The 23,615-nt window shown below is 52.8% G+C and overlaps 1 protein-coding gene across 9 annotated transcripts in view; it reads left to right on the forward strand.

The window, feature by feature from the left end:
• Positions 1–23,615, forward strand: part of FMNL2 (formin like 2) — a 123,148-nt gene that overhangs the window by 96,105 nt on the left and 3,428 nt on the right. For 4 of the 9 annotated variants that reach the window (XM_032693377.1, XM_032693372.1, XM_032693373.1 and 1 more), the window contains exons 10-26: positions 4,441–4,515; positions 7,180–7,290; positions 8,411–8,560; positions 9,587–9,688; positions 10,773–11,079; positions 11,575–11,778; positions 12,985–13,005; positions 14,461–14,585; positions 15,387–15,589; positions 16,719–16,953; positions 18,241–18,309; positions 18,401–18,481; positions 19,313–19,442; positions 19,543–19,706; positions 19,839–19,940; positions 20,193–20,291; positions 20,722–20,845. In XM_032693377.1, the coding sequence (XP_032549268.1) occupies positions 4,441–4,515; positions 7,180–7,290; positions 8,411–8,560; positions 9,587–9,688; positions 10,773–11,079; positions 11,575–11,778; positions 12,985–13,005; positions 14,461–14,585; positions 15,387–15,589; positions 16,719–16,953; positions 18,241–18,309; positions 18,401–18,481; positions 19,313–19,442; positions 19,543–19,706; positions 19,839–19,940; positions 20,193–20,291; positions 20,722–20,845 (2,302 nt within the window). Of the gene's footprint in view, positions 1–4,440; positions 4,516–7,179; positions 7,291–8,410; positions 8,561–9,586; positions 9,689–10,772; positions 11,080–11,574; positions 11,779–12,984; positions 13,006–14,460; positions 14,586–15,386; positions 15,590–16,718; positions 16,954–18,240; positions 18,310–18,400; positions 18,482–19,312; positions 19,443–19,542; positions 19,707–19,838; positions 19,941–20,192; positions 20,292–20,721; positions 20,846–22,372; positions 23,380–23,615 lie in introns of those variants that run through there. The other 5 variants (XM_032693376.1, XM_032693370.1, XM_032693374.1 and 2 more) reach the window with 4 other exon arrangements.

The raw sequence follows: 23,615 nt of genomic DNA on the forward strand, positions 1-23,615 counted from the left end.
AAGTGTCCAAGGCCAGGTTGGACAGGGTTTGGAGCAACCTGGATACTTCCAGGGATGGCACAGCCCCAACTTCTCTGGGCATTTGCTGCTCTTGAAAACCTGACAGGTGAGGAGAATCTCAATCCTCTCACACATCACCTGGTTATGACCATGAATTCTGAGCCCTCAGAGGTGTTTGGATGCTTGGGAATTGGGCAGGGAGCTGGAAGGTGGAGGCCCTGCACACAACCCCATCATGCCCCTCCATCAGCTTCCATGACACCGAAGGGAGCCAAGATTGTTCAGCCCTTGCTTTCCACAGGGCTTAATCCAGAGTCAGATCTTCCTGCTGGAATAATGAATGGCAGCACTGCAAACAGCACTTCTGAGTTATCCTTGTGGACCAGCAGAATAACCCATGCTGGAAGAAGCTGTTTGCAAAGTGCTGGAAAATGTAAATGCAGTTGTTGTTTGTAGTGACTTAACCCTGCTGTGGAGAAGTAAAAAAAGGTATTTTAACCTAGCAAGTATTAAATAACTGTTTGCTTGACCAGAAACTTAACAGGAAAACGGATTTGTTTGTTCTCCAGCAAAGTGCAGGAATGTCAGCACGGGGAGGGCAAACAAAGTGTCCCTGTGGAGGGTCGTGGGCCGGTGGTGGGAGCTACTGCTCACACTGGGCTCTTGTGGGGGACAGAAAGCCAGCATTGTGCTGCTGGACAAAGGGGCACAGACAGGAGAAGGGGGCACAAAGGCTCCCAGGGATTTTTGGGCTGCAGATCCATCAGGCTGTGTGTGACAGCACACCCTGTATGAGCTGGGCTCATCCTCACGCTCTGTGTTTGCTCTGCCTCTCGCTCCTGGAGAGCTCCAGGGGTTACTGAAGGAGGAGGAGAAGCTTAAAACAGCCTTTGAGGGGGTCATTTTAACACTGGCACTGACAGAACATGTCTTGTATTGCAAAACCTCTCTTATAGTTTAGGTGTTTTAAATTTGCTCCATCAGAAGGTGGTTTTCCTGCCTTGGGGTGCTGAGTTCACCTTGAGGGAACTGCAACCAGAGGCTTTCATTTTCTACCTGGAGTTTGGGACCATCAGGTGTTTCCTGATTGGAAAGGACCTTAAAACTCATCCCATCCCACCCCCTGCCATGGGCAGGGACACCTTCTACTCTCCCAGGTTGCTCTAAGCTCCGTCCAACCTGGCCTTGGACACTTTCAGGGATCCAGGGGCAGCCACAGTTTCTCTGGGCAACCTGTGCTGGGGCCTCCCCACCCTCCCAGCCAGGAATTCCTTCCCAACATCCCATCTAACCCTGCCCTCTTTCAGCTTAAAGCCATTCCCCCTTGTGCCAGGACAGTCCTCCAGATGTGGAGGAGTTCACAGTCTGGCAGCTGTGTCTCAGAAATCCTGCCTGGATTCACTGCCCTCTCCATATGGAACACGCTGGCTCTGCTTGTGGTGATGTTCAGTTACGAGCTCCATTCTCCAGCAAACTGAGCTGGTGGTGTGAGATGAGTGTCTGAGGTGGGAGGGTGATGGATGTGCTTCCACCAGCCTGGGGTTTCACCTTCTGCCTGACACTGCACCTGAGAACATCTTCAGTTTTCCCAAATCCCCTTGTCTGCTGCTCCCTGCCCAGGTTGCCGTTTGAGGTGCCCAGAGAGGTTGTGGACTCCCCTGGATCCTTGGAAGTGTCCAAGACCAGGTTGGATGGGGCTTGGAGCAGATTAGGATAGTGGAAGGTGTCCCTGCCCATTGGAATGAGATGGGCTTTAAGGTCCTTTCCCCCTCAAACCATTCCGTGATTCTGGAGCATCTTCCAGTGATCCGACCCCGAGAGCGGGAACAGCGCGAGGGTTGTCGTGGCTGAGCTTTGCTCTTGGGTGGTCTGGATGGGAACTGTGTGACCACTGCCAGGTGGATATGGGTGCAATCCTCACGAAATTTTTCATAACAGATCCTTTTGCTTCCTGACGGGATTGCGTCGTGGCTTTGTAACGGATCCGTGCTGGATTTCCTTCGTTAGCACCCGGAGAAAGGACCCTCCGTGGGTGGTTTTCCATAAAGTCACATTGTTCTTCCAGAATGACGTGGGCTTAATGGGACCTAAAGTGGGCTTTTTCACAGCCTAAGCAGAGACAGAGGGTTTTTATAGCTGTGGTAACTCGTTTAATCTTGCTTCTTACAGAGAATAAAGCCAATAAAAGAAAGCTCTGCCTCTCCTCGGCCCAACCGTGCTTCCAAATGACAGGCCTTGGGAATTTATTCCAATAGAAATGGCAACATATGGTTTTATGTGGTGGGATTTGATTTCAGCATTCTCCTTGGCTTCGGGCCAGTCTTCAGGCTGGAGGCTCCAGCTCTGGTTTCACTCTCTTTAATCTTCCAGGATAAATTATATCATTTCGTGAAAGTCAGTTCTGCTGCCTCCTCAAACACACACGGCCCAGCCCTGACTCATCTCAACTATCTGGGAGCAACCACCGAAAGCCACAGGTGGTTGTTGCTTTTCCTCTTCCTCAGCTGCTGTATCCCAGCCAGCCAGGGCTGCTCCAGCCCGGGATCTGCTCTGCCAGGGCACTCTGGGTTGCTCCTGGTTTAATTAGTCAGCCCTAAATGGCTCTGAGTTGTTTGTGTCAGCTTTTCTCATCCCTGTGGAATGGTTTGCATTAGATTTCCCAGAAATCAGTCCTTCTGGCTTTACTGGTGAGGGATCATATGCACCATTGTTCTGTTTGGTTCCACAGTCCAGGGTTTTGGTTAAATCGGCTCCATATTTTGTGACGTGGGTACAAGAGAAATCGTGGAATCCCAGACTGGTTTGGGTTGGAAGGGACCTTTAATCCCACCCCATTCCACCCCCTGCCGTGGCCAGGGACACCTTCCACTAGCCCAGGTTGCTCCAGCAGGGAAAAAACTGTGTGGGATATAACACAGAGCAATTAAAGAGTGATGAAGGAGAGGGTTCCTGGGATTTGCTTGGAGCAGGGGTTGGATCCAGCCCAGCCCACGCCTCCCAAATCCAAGGATCCCATGGGACAGCTGCTGCCTTTGATCCCTGCACTGCCAGGGGCTTCCTGAAACTCGGCCACATCCCTTGCCCTGGGTTTTGCTTGGAGCTGCTCTGACCATCAGTGGGGTGTGTGTGTGGGGTTTGGGCTTTGATCTCCCAGCAAGGCCATTCCTGATGCTGCAGGGAGGCTTTCCAAGGATTGCTCCTGAAGGAAAGCCTGGGATTAGACTGGAGATTCACAACCAGGAGGGTGGTGCTCTCCAAACTCCCTCAGCCTTTTCCTGGGATCCCATCAGACGGGTCATTTGTGCCTCACCAAAGTACTCCTCTATCCCAGAGTGGGTCTGGTTTGCTCTGTTTTGGACCTCTGTGTGTGTTTTTTTGGGTTTTACTGGAGCAGCCCATGGAAAAGTGTTTAATGCTTCACTTTCATGCCGTGGCCTGCAGAGAGAGATGAGTCCTTTGGGTTTAAAATCAGGATCACTTGCTCGAGCAACAAGTGTAATTTGTTTTTCATGAGGCTTGTGCTTTGTTGTTTGAGGGTTTATTTTACCTGGTGAGGCTTCAAGGTTCAGCTGGAGACACTGAAATGCAGCTTCAGCAAGCCAAGGGCTCACCCTTCTGCCTCTCAGCAGAAGGGAACTTTCAGTCCTCCAGATGACTGGAATCTGTTTTTCCAGGACCTTTAAGGTGAAAACAGCTTCTTTCAGAGCTGTTTCTGTCCCTCTGAAAACAGGGAAGCTTAAACCTTCTGCCATTAAACCAGGGTGCTCCTCAAACACTTAGAGGGATGGGAAGTGTCTTTCCCAAACTTATTTACTCTTCTGTGGCTTTCTGGGGATTACTGCTGATCATTTGTGTGCTGAGGGAAGCAGGACTGAGCCAGAGAAGCTACTGGGAATATTGAGATTTCAGCAATATCCTGAGAACTGTTTTATCTTAGATCTTCTTTCTCCCCCAGATTGCTTTTGTTTCCTGCCAACAGCCCGTGCTACAGCTCTGCAACCCTGATTGTTACACTGATGTATTTTCACTCCTTGTTTAGCCAGGGATAATTTTCCCTTTGTCTTCCCTGTAATTTGCTTTTCTTCCTAATTACATGATATTACAGTGAAGAGCCAGGAGAGAGGCTGAACCTTCCCTGTGGCGTGGCCTGGTGCAACTCTTACACTCAGAATGATGAAATTTGTGAGGGGAAAAGACCCACAAAGAGCTATTTTATGATTGTATCTATATAATAATTGTGCCTGACTCCTCAGACTCACACTGCAGGTGTGTGAGAATTGAGAACAGAGAATTATTCAGCTGGATTTTTTGATGAACAGTATTTTCAACCTGGACAAAGAGGTTTTGAATGAGCAGAAAAATCTGCATTTTCAATGTTTGTTTTTTTTTTTTTTTTCCCAAGCTGTGCTTGACCAAAGCTGTGGTGCTTGTTTTTTGTAGGTGTGTGGGGAGAAGCAACGCTTTGAGAAGCTCATGGAGCACTTCAGAAATGAGGACAACAACATAGACTTCATGGTGAGTGAGACTGACCCTCAGCAACTCTAATTTCAGAGTTTCTTGTGCCTGAGCTGTGTCTGCCTCCTGATCCTGGGCCTAAAACACCACAGCCCAATTATTTATGTTCCAAATGCCTTTCATTTTTAGCTCCCCATTCACTTTTCCTCCAGAAGTACCTTGTGCCCCAGTGAAGGTAAGAGGGAAGTGGCCCTTTGTGCTCTTTCACAGCAGCTTCTGCAACATCCAGTTCTGTCCCTGTGCCAAAATCCTGGGAGCCCCAGACAGGGAAGTGTGGGAGAGACTCCCTCCAGCTGCTGCCTGTCCTTATCTGCTGATAAATATAGCAGTGGCTTGCACCACTTTTGGTTCCTCAGTGTGCATCTGCATGACTTTTTCACCAAACCCACTTCCCCTGGAGCACAAAGAGGGAAGAGGGAGAGGGGAAGCTCTGGCTGGCACAGGCACCAGCACATTGGCATCACGTGGGAGGCTGTGGCAGGGAGGATGTGTCTGCTACCAAAATTACCTCTATATCTGTTTTTTTAACTCTATACTTGTGTGAGAAATGGGAGAAATTAAAGCCTTATATATATTTAATTAGGGAAAATCTCCCTTGTGCTGCTCCCGCTCAGGGCTTGGATCCCGTGTGGGCCTGGCCTGAAGTGGGAGCAGAGTAGGAGGAATTCCCACCCCAGCTGGTTTTCTGAGGCCTCTGTGAACCATCTGTGACTCTTGAAACCATTTCAGTGCCGAGCTTTGTGTTAAAGATCTTTTTCTGCCAAGAATTAGGTGTCAAAGCACCCGCTGGGATGTTTCCTCCAGGCTTTGAATGCTCCATGGCAGTGGCTTCCAGAGGGACAGCAGGATAAAAAGGAGGTGGTGTGAGTGAGCCAGGATGGCAAATTTCTTGGGTTTAAAAAGAAAAAGAGAAAATCACAGTGATCCCTGCATTTTAACTACAATTAACAGCTGCTGTCAGTAGCTCTGCCGTGTTGCATTGGATTTGTTCCTTGTTCCTGCATCAGTGTCCCTGCAAGGACAGGTTGGTAGGCACAGAAAACGTGGAGTATTTAGTCTGTAATATAACAGAAAGATTTCTCAGTCCTCAAATCCCAACTCTCAGTCATTTTTTTCCATGCTCACTGGGAGGGATGATGGAATTTGGGGAGTGGAAGTGAAGCAGCGTGATCTACCTCCCTGAAAAGGCTTGAAACCTCAGCTCAGGTTTCCAGGAGCATGGATTGGAGCCTGGATTTGGGTTTCCAGGAGCATGGATTGGAACCTGGATTTGGGTTTCCAGGAGCATGGATTGGAACCTGGATTTGGGTTTCCAGGAGCATGGATGGGGTTGTTCCTGTAGGAGATGGGGGCACACCAAGGGCTGTGGATGGTCCATTCCAGGAGCTCCTGGATGAGTTTTTAGACCATCCTCCTTCCTCTGTTCCTTGGTTTTGTCCCTCTTACCAGTCTCACCACCTTATTGAAGTGATTTTGGAACACAGAATGGTCAAAGCTGGTTGGGGCCTAGCAGGGAAGGTGGAGCTGTTGAGTGACCTTTGGAGTGTCCTTGTGGTCCCAGTTCCTCCAAAGCTGGGATGGTTTGGCTGGGAAGGTTTTATGGCATCCCAGTGATTTCTGGGAGCTGCAGCTGGAAGGAGCAGGTTAGGACACCTCAATCAACCCTGGGATCACGGGGCAGATCTACCCCCTTGAGTTTATCCTGTGGGCCTGGAACAGATCACAGGGAACTGGCCAAGTTCCAGTACCAAACTGGTCATCCAGTGAGTGCCTTCACTTCTTTCTTCCCACCAAATGCCCCAGAGCTGTGGGGTCTCCTGGAGGCTTTTCAGGTTGTTTTGACTTTTGCCGCCTCCGGTTCCTTCTGGAGATCCAGGAGGTGTCCCGGTGGCTGTTGGGAAGCTGGAATTATCCCTGTTGCAGTGTTGCTTCCAGGATGGGGTTATGTCCTTGAGAAACCCAGCAAGGATGAGGCAAACCCTGTCTTGGGGCAACTCAGAGGGTGATAGATGATCCCCAGGGAACTGGGAGAGGGCTGGGGGTGCCTGTGCAGAGCAGGACGAGGCCTGGCCTTACATTCTGGGGAAGGACAAACTTTCTGGGGTTCCTACCCCAATTCTTTCCGCTCCACAGGTTTTTTTGGAGAGGAAGAACCGTTGCTTTCCTTGGGATGTGCGTGGATGCCAATTCCAGTGATCTGATCCTCAACCCACAGCTTTGGGAACGTGCTTTGGGCACCCAACAAAGCGCCTTTTGTGCGAGTCCCGTTTCCTGAACTGGGGGTTCCAGTCCCCACATTAATCTCACTTTTCCAGGCAGTTTGAGGAACAACATTGTTTTCTTTAGAGCTCGTGTGATGTCTGCTCTGGCCCTGGGAGCTGGCAGGGGCAGCGTTCCCGCTCACCGGGAAGGTGGGCCTGGAGACATGACTCAATTCCTGGAACTCGTGTTTCCCTTCATCCCAGCAGACAAAATCCAAGCACTGCCTTGGAAATAAAACCCTTTCAGAACAGCAGCTCATGGTTTTCCCCTCAGAGTAACCACAAGGAAACGTGGTCGTGGCTGTTTCTGGCCCTGGAGATCCCGCTCTGATCCTGGTCCTGGAAAACCTGTTCCAACCTCGATGTGGGGCCAGCTGGGGGTCACTCTGTGTTGTCCTTGCAGGTGGCCTGCATGCAGTTCATCAACATCGTGGTGCACTCCGTGGAGGACATGAACTTCCGAGTGCACCTGCAGTACGAGTTCACCAAGCTGGGCCTGGACGAGTACTTGGATGTGAGTCCAACCCGGATCTGCCCCCTCCAACACATCCCCAGCCCTGAACCCCCCCAAACCTCTCACCCCAGAGCTGTTGTCCCACAGTCCCTGCTCCCGAGGCCGTGTCCTGGCTACTCCAGGGGGGCTGTGGCTGGAGCGTCCCGGCGGGAGGGAATTGGGCTGCAGCCAACTGGAATTACAGCCTGGAGCTAAATGTGGAGCTCTGCTTATAACAAAGGGAGGATGAACCACAGTCACCCTCGCCCTGCCACGTCCCTCAGGGCTGCTGGCCTCAGGTTGGCCCTGGCTCAGGTGCTGCCAGGGCTCCTTCCATCTCCAGGGGTGGAAAATCTCTCCTTTGGGTTTTCCCTGGCAGCCAGACGGGCTCTGGTGTCCTGTGGGAAATGCTGGGTTTCAGAAGGAAGCTGCTTTTGTTTCCTTTTGTCTGTTTTTCACAGAATCACAGGCTGGTTTGGGTGGGAAGGGACCTTAAAGCCCATCCTATCCTACCCCTGCCCTGGGCAGGGACACCTTCCACTAGCCCAGGTTGCTCCAAGGCCTGTCCAGCGTGGCCTTGGACACTTCCAGGGATCCAGGGGCAGCCACACTTCCCTGGGCACCATTTTTCTCCCTGTCCCTGCCCTTGGGAACACACCCAGGAAAACAGTGCCTGTGTTGACTTGTCCCTGCTGATTTCTACTCAAGAGAGAGGGATTTTGGGGGTCTGCAAGGTGTATTTGGACGTGGCAGCACCGACCACACGTGTGTTTGGGCTCTGGGGGTGGCACAAGCCCTGCAGTCCCTGGGGACCAGGCAGAGCCTTGCCAAGAAACCACGGAAGAAATCATGGAATGCCAGAATTGTTTGGGTTGGAAGACCTTAAAGATCATCCAGTTCCAACCCCCTGCCATGGGCAGGAAAGCCATAATATCCTCTAGAACAGAAGATAAGTGCTGCTTGGCTTTATTTGAAAGCTCTGCATGTTTGGTCTTCAAAAAATGACTGTTTGTCACTTATGACCCCAGATAACATTCAAATCCCACGTGTCTTCCTGGGTGGTGGAGGTGTCCTGAGCTCCCCCTGCCCTCCCAGCCCACTGCTAATTCCCAGTGCCACCTTTGTCCCCTTGGCTTTGCAGAAGCTGAAGCACACGGAGAGTGACAAGCTCCAGGTGCAGATCCAGGCCTACCTGGACAACGTGTTTGATGTGGGAGCTTTGCTGGAAGACGCCGAAACCAAGAACGCAGCCCTGGAGAGGGTGGAAGAACTGGAAGAGAACATTTCTCATGTTAGTACCACACCTGGGCACCTTGGTCTCAGCTCAGAGGGATGTTCTGGGAGGTGGGAGCACAGGCAGTGCAGGGCCACAGCCTTTGGAGTGAGGCTGGAAAAACCCTGGGACTGCTGTGCCTCTCTACTGGGGGATGTTGGTTGTTCCAGATGGAGTCACTTGGCACAGGAATTGTCTCAGGAGCTGAGAATGCTGATTTACATCGAAATTCCCAATTCCTCGGCAGGGCAGGACCTAAATAGAGCAGAAAACCCTCCTGGCTGAGCCCATTGCTGGGCTCAGGAGGGAAGGGGCTGAAAAATAGTGTCGTGGGGACCCTCAGGGTTTGCTCAGTTCAGTGTCTGCTCACACTTTGCTCTCCCAAACCTTGGGGTCGCTTCCTTCAGTCCAGGACACGTGGCTTGGCTTTTTGAAAATAATAAAAAAGTGGTTTTCCAGACTTTAAAAAAGCCATCAAATGATCTCCATTCTCTCACCACTCCTGTATTACTCAGAATAAATACAGTTTTAAACACTTTGCCACTCTGAGGTGCCACAGACTCATGGAATGGTTTGGGTGGGAAGGGACCTTAAAGGTCATCCAGTTCCACCCCCTGCCATGGGCAGGGACACCTTCCACTAGCCCAGGTTGCTCCAACCTGACCTTGGACACTTCCAGGGATCCAGGGGCAGCCACAGCTTCTCTGGGCAACCTGTGTCAGGGCCTCACCACCCTCCCAGGGAGGAATAAAGTAATTACATTTTAAGAGCTTTATGACAGGATAGACTTTCTTGTCTGGACAGGTCCATAGTTATGGTCCAGCCAGGCATCTGCTGGTCGTGGCTGAGGGGTGACACTCATCACAGGAAACTTCAGTTGATGTCCCTCATCTCAGGCAGGAACCCTTTTTATTTCCAAATAAAAAGGGTTTGATTGAATATCTGTAATAACCATGTCCCACTGCTCCAACAAGTGTCCTGATGTTTTGGTGGATAAAACTACAGTTTTCCACTTAATTAATCTACTCCTCTTTGGATTGACAGTTATCTGAAAAACTCCAGGATACGGAGAACGAGGCCATGGCCAAGATTGTGGAACTGGAAAAGCAACTTATGCAAAGGAACAAAGAACTGGACGTGATCCGGGTGAGTGGGATGGGGGAGGCGCTGCCTGGATTCCAGGGAGCTCCTGGGCTGGGGGAGGTGATGGGTCTGGGGCAGTGATTTCTGTTGGCTGCCAAATTTGAACCTGGGAGAGATTTGAGGTGGAATTCCTTATGTGTGCACTCCAAAGGACCTGGAACTGCGAGTGTGACAGCAAATGAGGGAGTGAGACAAAGGCATCTTATTGCTCAGGGCTGGAGTGTTTCCATTTGGGGTTTTTGGAGGTCCCAAAGGGTGGAAGGTTCTGGGGTTCCTTCTGGGGGTCTGCCCTGGGTATGTGCAGGTACAGCCTCCTCTCTAGAGCAGGAACTGTGCTGCTGCTTCCCTTTGTCTGCTCACAGGCCATGGAATTGCAGAATCCTTTAGGTTGGAAAAGCCCTCCAAGATCGAGTCCAACCATCCCCCAGCACTGCCAAGGCCACCACTGTCCCCTGTCCCCAAGTGCCACACAGGGCTTTGAAATCCCTCCAGGGCTGGGGACTCCACCCCTGCCCTGGGCAGCCCCTGCCAAGGCCTGACCACCCTTTCCAGGGAGAAATTCCTTCTGATGTCCAACCTGAGCCTCCCCTGGCACAGCCTGAGGCCGTTTCCTCTCCTCCTGTCCCTTGTTCCCTGGGAGCAGAGCCCGACATCCCCCCGCGGCTCCCCCCTCCTGTCAGGGGGTTGCAGAGCCAGAAGGTCCCCCCTGAGCCTCCTTTTCTCCAGGCTGAGCCCCCCCAGCTCCCTCAGCCCCTCCTGCTGCTCCAGCCTCTTCCCAACTCCGTTCCCACCCCTGGACACACTCCAGCCCCTCCGTGTCCTCCTTGTCCTGAGGGGCCAAAGAGCAGCACAAGAAAGGAGAGGCAGCATGAGAAGGAGGTGCTGAGAGGTTCTGCACCCCCAGGTGTTGGTGTCCACAGGGGAGGTTTCTGCCAGGACTCAGCACAGCCTTGGTGGCTCCTTGGGAACACACCAAGTGGAGATGTGGTTTGGTCAGAGCTCAGTGTCAGTGACATCCAGGGTCAGGCTGTTCTGATCCTGCAGTTGGAATTCTGAGTGCAAATTCCATGTTTCTGTGTCGTTCCAGGAGATCTACAAAGATGCCAATACCCAAGTTCACACTTTGAGGAAGATGGTGAAGGAGAAGGAAGAAGCCATCCAACGCCAGTCCACGCTGGAGAAGAAGATCCACGAGCTGGAGAAGCAGGGGACCATCAAGATCCAGAAGAAAGGGGATGGGGACATCTCCATCCTTCCCGTGGCTCTGGCCTCTGGGATGGTGCCAGCAGGGTCAGAGGTGTCAGGGACGCCTGGCACGCCTGGAGCTGCATCCTCAGTGCCATTGCCACCACCTCCACCGCCCCTACCTGCCATGGCAGGGACTCCTGAGGCAGGTGAGGAGCTGTGGGGCATCCAATGGCTGTGGGATCCAGTTCTGAGCCCTTCAGAGGATGGAAGAGGTGGAACCTTCTTCATTAGGGGGGTTCCTCCTGTGCTGATGCACCAAAGGACTTCAGTGAAGGGTCCAACCAGTGCTTGGGCCAGTGGAGGGTGGAGAGGGTGGATGGAGGGATGATGGGATGTTGGAGATGGGATGTGTGGGTGGATGAGGGGCTGTTGGACAGGGATGTGTGGGGGGGATGAGGGGATGTTGGACAGGGATGTGTGGGGGGATGAGGGGCTGTTGGACAGGGATGTGTGGGGGGATGAGGGGCTGTTGGACAGGGATGTGTGGGGGGATGAGGGGCTATTGGACAGGGATGTGTGGGGGGATGAGGGGCTGTTGGACAGGGATGTGGGGGGGGGATAAGGGATGCTGTGACTCTCCCTGTGCCCATGGTCTCCAGTCCATGTCCATGGTAACTCCTGGTTCTCCCTTGCCCCCGCAGTGCCCAACGGCCCCGTGTCGGTGCCGATGCCGCCTCCCCCACCGCCCCCCCCGCCGCCCCCACCGCCTCCTCCTCCTCCTCCTCTGCCAGGGCCGGCTCTGGACACGGCTCCAGCAGCTCCACTGCCCCCACCACCCCCTCCCTCAGCTCCCCCCCTGCCCGGGACGGCCTCTCCCACCGTGGTCTTCAACTCAGGCCTTGCAGGTAAAGCTCGGGCGCGGCTCCCGCACGGGGGCAAAGGGGGGGGTCAGGGCACAGCCCCAGGGAATTCAGTGCAGTCACCTGAATAAATCCCATAACTGGTGTAACACCAAGGAGTTTATGGAACGAAAGAGCATTTAAGGTTCTCCAAGGTTGCCCAGAGAAGCTGTGGCTGCCCCTGGATCCCTGGAAGTGTCCAAGGCCAGGTTGGACAAGGCTTGGAGCAACCTGGGCTGGTGGAAGGTGTCCCTGCCTGTGGCAGGGGGTGGGATGAGATAATCCTTAATGTCCCTTCCAACCCAAACCATCCTGTGATTCTGTGATTTATCAGCCTGACAGCTTTGGTTTGGTCTGGAAGAGTTGGATTCTCCAGTGAAAGAAAGCCCGTGCCAAAAGTGCTTTTTAAACATGATCAGTTTTGGCTTTTGAGCAGACAAAAAGTGGGTTTGAAAGAAATGTGAAGCTCCATGGGTTGGATTTCTTCTGAGAAGAAGTGTCTGTGCAAAAAAAAAAAAGGGGGCAAACTTTGGGGAATTTTTTGGAAGGCAGAACAATTTGCAGACTTTCTGTAATGGTGTTTTTAGTCACTCTCTGGCACGTGCCAAGTGTCTCAGGCAGTAAATGCTGACTATCACCAGAAGCCTCAAGAGCACATAATGAGTCCAAAAAAAAAGAGACTGAGGAGCTCTAATTAAGAGCTTTTTTTGAAGAAGAAAAATCTGATTAAGTATTCCAGCCTTTAAAGTTTCCTCTGAAGGCCAAAAGCATCCTGGAAGTAGAGGGTCCCAGGGGGAATTAGGCAAAAATAAAGCACAGAAGGCACAGCCCTGCTGAGGGCTGATCCCTCTGCATGGATTTGGGAAAGGGATGCTGGATGTGGCCGTGGGGGGCTGCAGGGGGCACAGGAGGTGCCTTACCCCAACATCCCTGGGTGTTAATTTGGGGTGGGAGTACTGGCCAAGCCCTCCTGGCCCAGCTCCTCACTCACATCTGGGTGAGATGCCCAGAGCCAGGGGAGCTGGAAATCCTTTTCTTCCATGGGTTAGGACTGGGAATGGAAGTGCCTTTTCCTGATGCAGTGGCTCCTCAGGAAGGAGGGTTTTTAGGGCAGGAACCTTCTGGGTGTGAGGGGAGTCAGGGGAATAACAAATGTTGCCTTTCTGACCATCACTAACCCTGTTTTCTCTGTTCTTTCTGCCTCCTGCTAAGATGGGCCCATCAAACTCTTCTGTAGGTTGCTCCCTGCTAAGTATTTGTTATTCCTGCTTTTCCCTCTGTGCTGTGTCCATGTGTGTCCAGGGACTCGTGGGGGTGGGCAGGGGGAGGCCCTGGGGATGTACCACCTCTGGGGATTTGGGCACCAGAGCTCTGGAATGGAAGAGGAAGGGAAATCTGGAGGGATTTTGAGCTCCATCAGGACCTGGCCCACGAGGCATCAGCTTCTTCCCTGTCCTGGAATAACCCAGGAGCAGTTAATGAGATTCTAATTTATGCATGAGCGGAAAATGTTTTTTTTTCATGGGTGTTCAAAGCTTTTTTTTATTTATTTTAGGAATTATTTTAAGTAACCTCATTAATTAAGCAGAGAGTAAAACTGTGTGGTGGAGATGAGCACGTGGGTTCCTGCCTTGCAGTTGCATATATTTAATTCTCAAAATACAGTGGAATATTGTGGATGTTCCCTGTTATCCACTCGTGACTCTTTGTTCCCAGCCCTGGAGAGGAAGGACCAGGGTTTGTGTTTCATGTTTGCAAAGAAACAATTTATCTTTTAAATAATTCAGGAGCAAAAAGTTGACTGAGCACTTTAATGAACACCTTGATTTTGTAGCAAGGAACAACTTCATGTTTACATCAAGGTACAAAGAAATGAGAACTGAATTACAGAACTTATTCATTATTCACCTTCCAGACCTGTTGGAATTGGAATAGGAATAGGAACAGGAATAGGAAAGGATTGGGTTCATTGCTCTCATGTTGCTTTTTCTCCTCTGTTCACAGATTAATGAGAGTAATCAAGTTTAATTTTCAGGCTTCATTTTCATAGCTCCTCTGTTGAAGTTCCTAATTGACTGTAAAGTTCCTAAATTACTTTAATTTACTGCATTTGCACAGCACAGGAATTAAAACCTGTTTTTTTCACCCCTGTTAAATCCCAGGTGCTGCAGCCCAACCCCTTTGGCTCTGAAACACAAACCTGCTGAGGAGCAGCTCTGCCCAATGCAGTTTCCCCAAAAACCTTGGGAAAGGGGATTTTTTTCCCTTCTTGTCACCTGTTTTGGGACACAGCTCCTGGGGTGTGTGCCACTGCTCCGCCAGCAGCAGGACAGACTTCAGTTCAACCGCTCTCTCCATTTTCTGGGGTGTTTAAAAAAAATCCTGGGCTTTTAAATCAATCCAGGCAACTTGTGGCAATAAACTAATCCCAGATTTCCTTTAGGGAAGTTTTCACAGCCCCTGAGGGTTAGGCCAGGCCTGCAGAGGCTGGGCCTGAAGCAGCTCAGGGGTGGGTGCCACCATTGGCCTCTCGAGGTAGTGACACCTTTCCAGGATTCCAGTGGGATAATTCAGCTCTGACCCGTTCTCCAGTGCTGAAATGCCAGCTGGAGGGCTGCCCTCTGGGAATGTGGGGTGTTCTGCAGCCAGTCCCTCAGGAATCTGTGCTTTCCTCTGCCCTGTGTGCAGCTGTGAAGATCAAGAAGCCCATCAAGACCAAGTTCCGCATGCCCGTGTTCAACTGGGTGGCCCTGAAGCCCAACCAGATCAACGGCACCGTCTTCAACGAGATCGACGACGAGAGGATCCTCGAGGTACCCCCGCTGCTCCTGGGCCTCTCTGGCCACGAGGGAGTCATGGAATGGGTGGGAAAAGCCCTCTTAGATCACTGAGTCCAACCATCCCCCAGCACGGCCAAGGCCACCCCGATCCATGTCCCCAAGTGCCACATCCACATGGATTTTATACCCCTCCAGGGATGGGGGCTCCAGCACCTCCCTGGGCAGCCCCTGCCAAGGCCTGACCACCCTTTCCAGGGAAAAATTCCTCCTCATGTCTAACCTGACCCTCCCCTGGCACAGCCTGAGGCCGTTCCCTCTCCTCCTGTCCCTTGTTCCCTGGGAGCAGAGCCCGACCCCCCCTGGCTCCCCCCTCCTGCCAGGGAGTTGGACAGTGAGAAGGTCTCCCCAGGGATAGACCATGGCAGTGACCTTGGCAAAGGGCTCATCCAGGTCCTGCATGCTCCCTGTGGGCTGGATAAAGCATGAGCGCTACCATGAAGATTTTCCTGAACATTAGAACATCTGAAGGGCTGTTGGGGCTGAATTTCTGGACTCTGGCCAGATTCCTGATCACCAGCTCAGGAGCAAGTGTTCCTTCCATCCCTGATGGAAATACTCTGAATTTTGAGTCCAGGTTGGATGGGGTTTGGAGCAACCTGGGCTAGTGGAAGGTGTCCCTGCCCATGGCAGGGATGGAAATCGATGAGCTTTAAGATCCTTTCCAACCCAACCCATTCCATAATTCCATGATACTCTGCTCCAATCTCAGCCCCTTTCCCTGCAGCTCTGGCCCAGGATTAGGGACTGGGATAAATCATTTCCTTTCCTTTTTAGGATCTAAACGTGGATGAATTTGAAGAAATCTTCAAAACAAAGGCCCAGGGCCCAGCCATTGATCTGACCTCCAGCAAGCAGAAGATCACCCAGAAAGGCTCCAACAAGGTCACGTTGCTGGATGCCAACAGGGCCAAGAATCTGGCCATAACTCTCCGGAAAGCCGGGAAGACGGCGGACGAGATCTGCAAGGCCATCCATGTGTAAGTGAAACACTGGCCAGCCAAGAAACCCTGAGATTTACTGGGGGCTTTAGTCGGTGGAAAAGGTTGGAATTGGCAGTTGATGTCTCTGGAAAATATCCAGGGGTAAGGAGGGAATGGTTCTGAATTCCCAGAAATCAGATTGCCTTGAACTCAAATGAAAACCTGGCAGTTCTGTGTCTCTGAATCACTGCTGAGGCTTAACAAATTAACACTTCTGTTACTAAAGCAGCTAATTCCTGTCTGTGCACAGGATAGTGGATCCATATCCTATATCCTGTAGTTTGCCATGGCAGCTCTCCCTCTGGTTCCACAATAATTTCTGTTCCAGTGAGCACCCAAAAGGCAGAGAATCAGGAAGAGGGGACTCTCTTGGTTTGTTCTTTAAAGGATGAGTTTAGTCCAGGTGCTGGAAGACATTTTGCATGGAATTAGGTTTGTGTGGTGGCCTCAGGCAGTGCCAGATGTGGGTGTCCATGGGACTTGTCTGTGCCCCATCCCACCCTGATCCAGACCCTTCCCTGCTCCTGGGGACTGAGTGCAGGTGCAGCTGCTCCTTGGGGCTGATCCCAAATCCATCCACACGCTCTCTGTGCTCCTCATGGCCATGACAGACATCTCCCATTCCTCCAGTAAGGAATATCCTAAAAATGTGGATCAAAAGCATTACCTTTGGGCTGGAGGGTGACCCAAACCTGCCCCACATAGAGGCAGGTTCAGTTGTTGGACTTTTATGGGGCTCTGCTCCAATTAAATTAAAATATTTGCTCTTCCCCACCTGTTTTCTCTTACAAAAAAGAGCTGTGGCCATGGAGGGATGTAGGTGATAGACACATCTTTGGAATGGGAAGCAGAGTGTTCAGCAGCACCATTCCCATCAGCCCAGTAACCTGTTCCCATCTCCATGTGCAGGGAGCTTCAGGTGCAGGGCAGGAAGAACTTCACAGCTTCTTCTCTGCTGACTCAGGCTCGTGTAGGGCTGAATCCCAGCCTGGTTTGGGTTGGAAGGGACCTTAAAGCCCATCCAGTGCCACCCCCTGCCATGGGCAGGGGCACCTTCCCCTATCCCAGGTTGCTCCAAGCCCCGTCCAGGCTGTTCTTGAGCGCTTCTCCTGGTGTTGTGCCGCAGGTTTGACCTGAAGACGCTGCCGGTGGATTTTGTGGAGTGCCTGATGCGGTTCCTGCCCACGGAGAACGAGGTGAAGGTGCTGCGTCTGTACGAGCGGGAGCGGAAGCCCATCGAGAACCTGTCGGACGAGGACCGGTTCATGATGCAGTTCAGCAAGATCGAGAGGCTCATGCAGAAAATGACCATCATGGCCTTCATCGGCAACTTCGCCGAGAGCATCCAGATGCTGACCCCGGTGAGCAGTGGAATCCAGGAATATCCTGAGCTGGAGATCACCAAGCCAAGTGCTAGGCCTGCACAGGCACCCCAGCAATCCCACCCTGTCCCTGAACCCTGCTGGAGCTCTGGCAGCCTTGGGGCCATGCCCACTGCCCTGGGGAGCCTGGGCAGTGCCAACCACCCCCCAAGAAACACTCATGGAAATGGAAAAGTGGTTTTCTGGCTTTATTTTCATCTGTTAGTGACTGTATGTCCCAGGAGCTCTTTGTATGGCATTTGTAGCCCAGACTGTTAGGGACTGCCTCATAGGCCCTGTAAGCCCTGTAGGCCTCACAGGATCCGTAGGCCTCACAGGATCCATAGGCCTCACGAACCCCGCAGACCCCATAGCCCTCATGGGCCCATGAGGACTCATGGACTCCATAGACCCCATAGCTCTCATGGGCCCATTAGGACTCATGGACCCCATAAACCCTGTAGGCCTCATGGGCCCCACAGACCCCATAGATCCCAGAGGCCTCATAGGCCCCATAGTGCCATTAGGCCTCACGTATCCCGTAGGACCCAAAGGCCCCTCAGGGCCCCATTAGGTTACTGTGGGTCCTGGTCTGTGGGCTCCTGGAATTGTGTCCCACCCAGCCCAAAGCACCTGTCACAGTTGAAGGGATTGAAATGTGAATCTTCTTTGACCCCACCACGCCTGAGGGAGTAAATCTGGTGGGCAAATGAATAGTTTGAAATCCTGGTGTGTCAGGACAGGGAAACATCCACAGAATCCCAGAATGGTTTGGTTTGGAATGGACATTGAGGATCATCTCATCCCACCCCCTGCCATGGACAGGGACGCCTTCCACCAGCCCAGGTTGCTCCAAGCCCTGTCCAACCTGGCCTTGGACACTTCCAGGGATCCAGGGGCAGCCACAGCTTCTCTGCCCAACCTGGGCCAGGGCCTCCCCACCCTCCCAGCCAGCAATTCCTTCCCAATATCCCATCTATCCCTGCCCTCTGGCAGTGGGAAGCCACTCCCTGTGTTCTGTCCCTCCATCCCTTGTCCCAAGCCCCTCTCCAGCTCTCCTGGAGCCCCTTTAGGCCTTGGAAGGGGCTCTCAGGTCCCCTTGGAGCCTTCTCTTCTCCATGGGAACCCCCCCAGCTCTCCCAGCCTGGTTCCAGAGCAGTGGGACATCCATGCTCAGGCCCCTAGTATGGATGAAAAATAAGAGGATTTTTTCAGGATGTGTTAGATGCTCATTTAACTCCTGGTGGGACATGCAGTAACCAAAGCTCTTCCTGTGTTTTCCTGCAGCAACTCCATGCCATAATCGCTGCCTCTGTCTCCATAAAGTCATCCCAAAAGCTTAAGAAAATACTGGAGGTAGGTCTGACACCAGCTCTGCTTCTGGGGGTTTTTAAAGCCCTGGGCACTTGTCCTGAAAATTCATGCCCTGCTTGTTTCCTCCTGGCAGATAATCCTGGCTCTTGGGAACTACATGAACAGCAGCAAACGAGGGGCTGTCTATGGGTTTAAGCTGCAGAGTTTAGACCTGGTAAGTAAAGCAAGAGGTGTGTGGTGAGACCAGGTGGGAATTGGGGTTGTAGGGTCATTTAGGTTGGAAAAGCCATGAGAGCATTGAGTCCAACCCTCAACCCAGCACTGCCCAGGCCACCACTGACTCCTGTCCCCAAGTGCCACGTCCACATGGATTTTAAATCCTTCCAGGGGTGGGGACTCCACCACCTCCTTGGGCAGCCCCTTCCAGTGCCTGACCACCCTTTCTAGGGAGAAATTCCTCCTGATGTCCACCCTGAGCCTCCCCTGGCACAGCCTGAGGCCATTCCCTCTCCTCCTGTCCCTTGTTCCCTGGGAGCAGAGCCCGACCCCCCCCGGCTCCCCCCTCCTGTCAGGGGGTTGCAGAGCCAGAAGGTCCCCCCTGAGCCTCCTTTTCTCCAGGCTGAGCCCCCCCAGCTCCCTCAGCCCCTCCTGCTGCTCCAGCCCCTTTCCTGGACACGCTCCAGCCCCTTAATGTCTTGTCTGAGGTCCCAGAAGTGCCCCAGCCCTGGAGGTGGGACGGGCACTGCCCTGGGGCTGTGACGCACCAGAGCTGGCACAGCCCAGGTGACATTTCCCACCTGGGCACACCTGGGCTCGTGTTCAGCACCCCCAGGTCCTTTTCCAGCTTTCCAGGCCCTGTCCTGGAATGTTCCACGGGGTCGTGGTGACCCGAGGGCAGTCATGTCCAGGCTGAGTGGCTGCTGAGGGACTCAGCTGGTGCTTCCCAGCGTAGAAAACCGTGATGGAGCTGGAGAAGCGCCGCTGGGTCTCTTTGCTTGGAACCTGCTGCTCCCCCACCCACCTTTTCCTGGCCTGTTGCCCACAGCTCCTGGAAACCAAGTCAACAGACCGGAAGCAGACGCTGCTGCACTACATCTCCAACGTGGTCAAGGAGAAGTACCAGCACGTGTCCCTCTTCTACAACGAGCTGCACTACGTGGAGAAGGCAGCAGCAGGTACTGTGACCCTCCCTCAGCCTCCTCCACATTCCAGGGGTGGCTGTTCCGGGCAGGGAACACCCCAGGCTGTGGGTTGCAGCCTCTGTCCCGTTCCCAGTGTCCCTGGAGAACGTGCTGTTGGACGTGAAGGAGCTGCAGCGGGGCCTGGAGCTGACGAAGCGCGAGTACACCATGCACGACCACAACACCATGCTCAAGGACTTCATCCAGAACAACGAGGGCAAGCTCAAGAAGCTGCAGGACGATGCCAAAATAGCCCAGGTACCCCTCATTCCTTGGGGTTTGGCAGGAGGGTGTGAGCTCTCCCCACAGGATGTGCTCTGTATCCATGGAATGCTCAGTGGGGATGGGGAGGTGACCTTGGGCAGTGCAGTAAATCTGTGCCTGTTGCAGGATGCCTTTGATGATGCTGTGAAGTATTTTGGGGAGAATCCCAAGACAACTCCCCCCTCGGTCTTTTTCCCAGTGTTTGTCCGGTTTGTGAAGGCCTACAAGGTAAACAGGAGCTTCCTTCTCCTCCTCTTCCTTCTCTTCCTCCTTCTCTTCTTCTCCTCCTCCTTTCTCCTCCTTTTTCCTCTCCCTTTTCCCTTTTCCCCTTTCCCCCTTCCCCATTTCTTCTCCTCTTCCTCCTCCTCCTCCTCCCCTGCCCTCCCCTCAGTAGCACCTGCTGACATTCCTCCCTGGCACTGTTTAGGATCCCAGTCTCACCTGGAAGCTCTAACCCCTGGTTTATTTTCCCATAAATAGCAAGCAGAAGAAGAGAATGAGCTGAGGAAAAAGCAGGAACAGGCCTTAATGGAAAAACTCATGGAGCAGGAAGCGTTGATGGAGCAGCAGGACCAAAAGGTATGGCTCAGATCCACCTCCCAGGTGGGTTCATGTTCCTGGTGCTTCAGAATCCTCCGCTCTGGGGGGGGAGGAATTCAGTTGCCCAAGTTGTAGTTGCCTGGAAATAGTCTCTGGAATTTTTCTCCTTATGTGGAAAGAGCTGGGATAAGCTGGAAAAGTTTGTGCTTCTACTGCTTTGGAAGTCTGAAAAATTAAGGAAAACTAAGTGGAAAGTTGTCTTTTCCACGTGTCCACGAGCTAAATATTCTCCTTCTCTGGCTTCTCCCTGGGATGCGAGTCACCGGCACACGAAGGTGTTCCAGCCTTAGAAAATGGGGGGAAAAGGGGCAGTTCCTGTGTGCTGGTTGCCACCAAATGGGTATGTGAGGTTGGGGCAGAGGCAGGAGAGCTGGAGGTCTGTCCTTCCAACCCCTCTCCCTGTTTGCAGTCCCCCTCCCACAAGACGAAGCGGCAGCAGCAGGAGCTGATCGCGGAGCTGCGGCGGCGGCAGGTCAAGGACAACCGGCACGTGTACGAGGGCAAGGACGGGGCCATCGAGGACATCATCACAGGTAACCCTCCTCCCGGGGATCCAGGAATTCCCACAGGGAACAGCTCTGGGAGCTGCCCAGCAGCTGCTGCAAGGGCTCCGTGTCCTCCTCGAAGCCACAGCAGAGCTGAGGGTGTTGGTTCCTGAAGGCTCTGCTCGGTGTCTTAGTCCTTCTCCTCCAGGTGTGGGGACGTTCCCGGGGCTTTAGAGCAGCCAGGGAGTGCCTGATCCCAGAGTTCTCTCACTGGGATGTGCTTGCCCTGCGGATCTGTCCCAGAACCCTTTTTCCCCCCAGATGACGGGTGTTTAACGTGATGAAGAGCCTCCACTTTCAGGAAAATGTGCTAACAGGGCTTGCAGAGTTACAGCAAATCACTGGATCAGACCAGGGATCCATGACCCCAATCTGCTCCTGTTCCCTGCTCAGGCAGAGTCTGGGCTGGTCCCTGAGGGAGGGACACACCCCCTGGTGCAGCCAGGCACAGGCAGGACTTGGGTGCCACTATTTGCCAATAGAAAAAACCACCTAAAACTGCATTTTGCCAGGGAATGAAACCATTTTTAACCAGTCCAGCTGCTCTGATTTGCAGTACTCGGAGTTTTCTGCACATTGTGCACAAGGAACACAATTTAACACTTCAATAACTCTACAATCCTGTGTTTCCTTGCACAGAAGATCAAAAAAGGTCTTTTCCTACTGTTCCTGGAAGTTTTTGCTGCAGAGGGGCAGGAGCTGTTTTACCAGTCACTGGGGAAAGCCAGGGAGTTTTTGCCCAGCCAGAGGACAGGGCTGACGAGTGTGAAGCTCTCCCAACTCCTTTTAACCTTGATTAATGGCTTCCTGAGATAATATTCTGGATGTAAAGGGTGGGCTGGCAGTAATATCCAATCTGTCAGTGCTTCTCCAGCTCCTCCAGACTCCTGGGAGCTTGTTGGGTTGGGAAAGTTGTTCTGCTGCTCCTGGGGAGAAACACTGTGTGGCAGATGCCCTTTCCCATGGAAAAGGCATCCAGTGGAGGGGGTGCCAGATGAGACATTTCAACTCCAATTAAACATTTCCTGTGCCCTTGTGCCTGGTATTTCCTGGTATGTTATGGGGTGGCTCGAGCCGTGGATTAGCTGACATTTCCCATTGTGGGGGTGGCTCGAGCCATGGAGTGGTGAAGGTCAGACACAGGGAGTCAGGTAGGACTGAGGTCACCTCCTTATCCCTGGAAATCATGGAGCTCCCTGTCCCTGGGAGTGCTCAAACCAGATTGGACAGGGCTCAGAGTGACCTAATCTAGTGGAAGGTGTCCAGGGGGTGGGATGAGATGAGTTTTAAGTCCCTTCCAACCCAAACCATTCTGGAATTCCGCGAGCCGATTAAATCCTTCCTCGATCCTTTCCGCTGCCGCATCCAAAGCCCGCTGAGGAGCAGCTTTCAGGGAGCTGTTGGCCCATGTCAGAGCATCCCTGGCCATCCCTGGTGGAGCACTAACCCCGCACTAATGCCCTGGAGCCCTGCTGACGTTGGTTTGTGTGTCTGGCTGTTGTTGTTCCCATGCAGTGCTGAAGACGGTGCCGTTCACCGCCCGGAGCGCCAAGCGCGGCTCTCGGTTCTTCTGCGACCCCGTTGTCACGGAGGAATTCCATTACTAAACTATTCCTCTCTCACACCTGACGCTCTTAGAAAACAGGAAGGTGGCTGTAGATTTGTTGTCCCTCCCCCCTCCTTTGTGCAGATCTCAGCCAGGACATGTGAATGTTGAGTGTTTAGTGGTGTCCGGCGTCACCCGACATTCTCGTGGTGTCACCTCCGTTGCACGTCCCATGTCTCCATAACTTCTCGTTCCATCCCATCGACTTCTGGCCATCCCTGTGTTCCAGTGCCATAGAACAGCAAGTGGTGGCAGTCACTGGGGCGAGTTTCCTGCAGTCCAAGGGCTGAGGAGACCAAATGAAGCCAAGAAGTGACGTTCACTTGGCTTTTCTATGTCACTCCTGTGGCCTGCACACCTTTGTGTGCCGTGCATGTGATACCTCGGCAGAATTCCGGGCTGCATGGACTAAGGGGACATCCCTGGGGGTGGCTTCTGGCTGGGGAGGGCTACCTGGGCTAACACCCATGGTTGGGGTTAGATTCCTAACCAGCTCCTGCATGTTGGCTGCACGTGAGACACGGGGTGGAACCGGCGGGGGGAAATCTCTGCTCATCGGTCACGTCCACGTTTAACTCCTTCAGTTCCACGTCAGCTTTGTTTAAGGAAAATCAGGAATCTTCCCTGAGCATGAACCAGTTCAGCTGGACTGTGCAGTGCTGGGACTGGGGGGAAAGAGGAGCAGGGCTGGGGAAACAAATATGGGCCAGAACCACCGAGATGGTGCCACTGAAAAGGCTGACATGGAACTGAGCGATTCCCACCGTGGTGTCCATGTAGGAAGGGTGTCTCTAACCCTGCATGCCTCAGCACTGTTGTCTTGCATTAAGGCCCCAGCAGCTTAAGAAGCCAACAGTGTTTCCCCCTTCCCTGTGTACTTTAATTAATGCTGCAATAAATCCAACTAATCACTCGACGGGTCTTTGCTCTCCGAGTCCGCTGCCGTGTTCTCTTCCTGGAGCCAGCCTTCAAAGCAGCTTGGAATTGGGGTGGGAAGAGGCCAGGAGGCCTCCTGTCCCTCCTGCCCCTGTCTAACCCCTCACAGCCTTGGCCTCACCCTCTTGCTCTGTGGTCGCCCCGCCCGGGAGGTTTGAACTTTGCTGACTTGACTTGCTCTTCATTTTCCATCCCATTTTTTTACTTAACCATCAT

The sequence above is a fragment of the Chiroxiphia lanceolata genome, chromosome 7 (genome assembly GCF_009829145.1).
Source record: "Chiroxiphia lanceolata isolate bChiLan1 chromosome 7, bChiLan1.pri, whole genome shotgun sequence".
Classification (NCBI taxonomy): domain Eukaryota; kingdom Metazoa; phylum Chordata; class Aves; order Passeriformes; family Pipridae; genus Chiroxiphia; species Chiroxiphia lanceolata.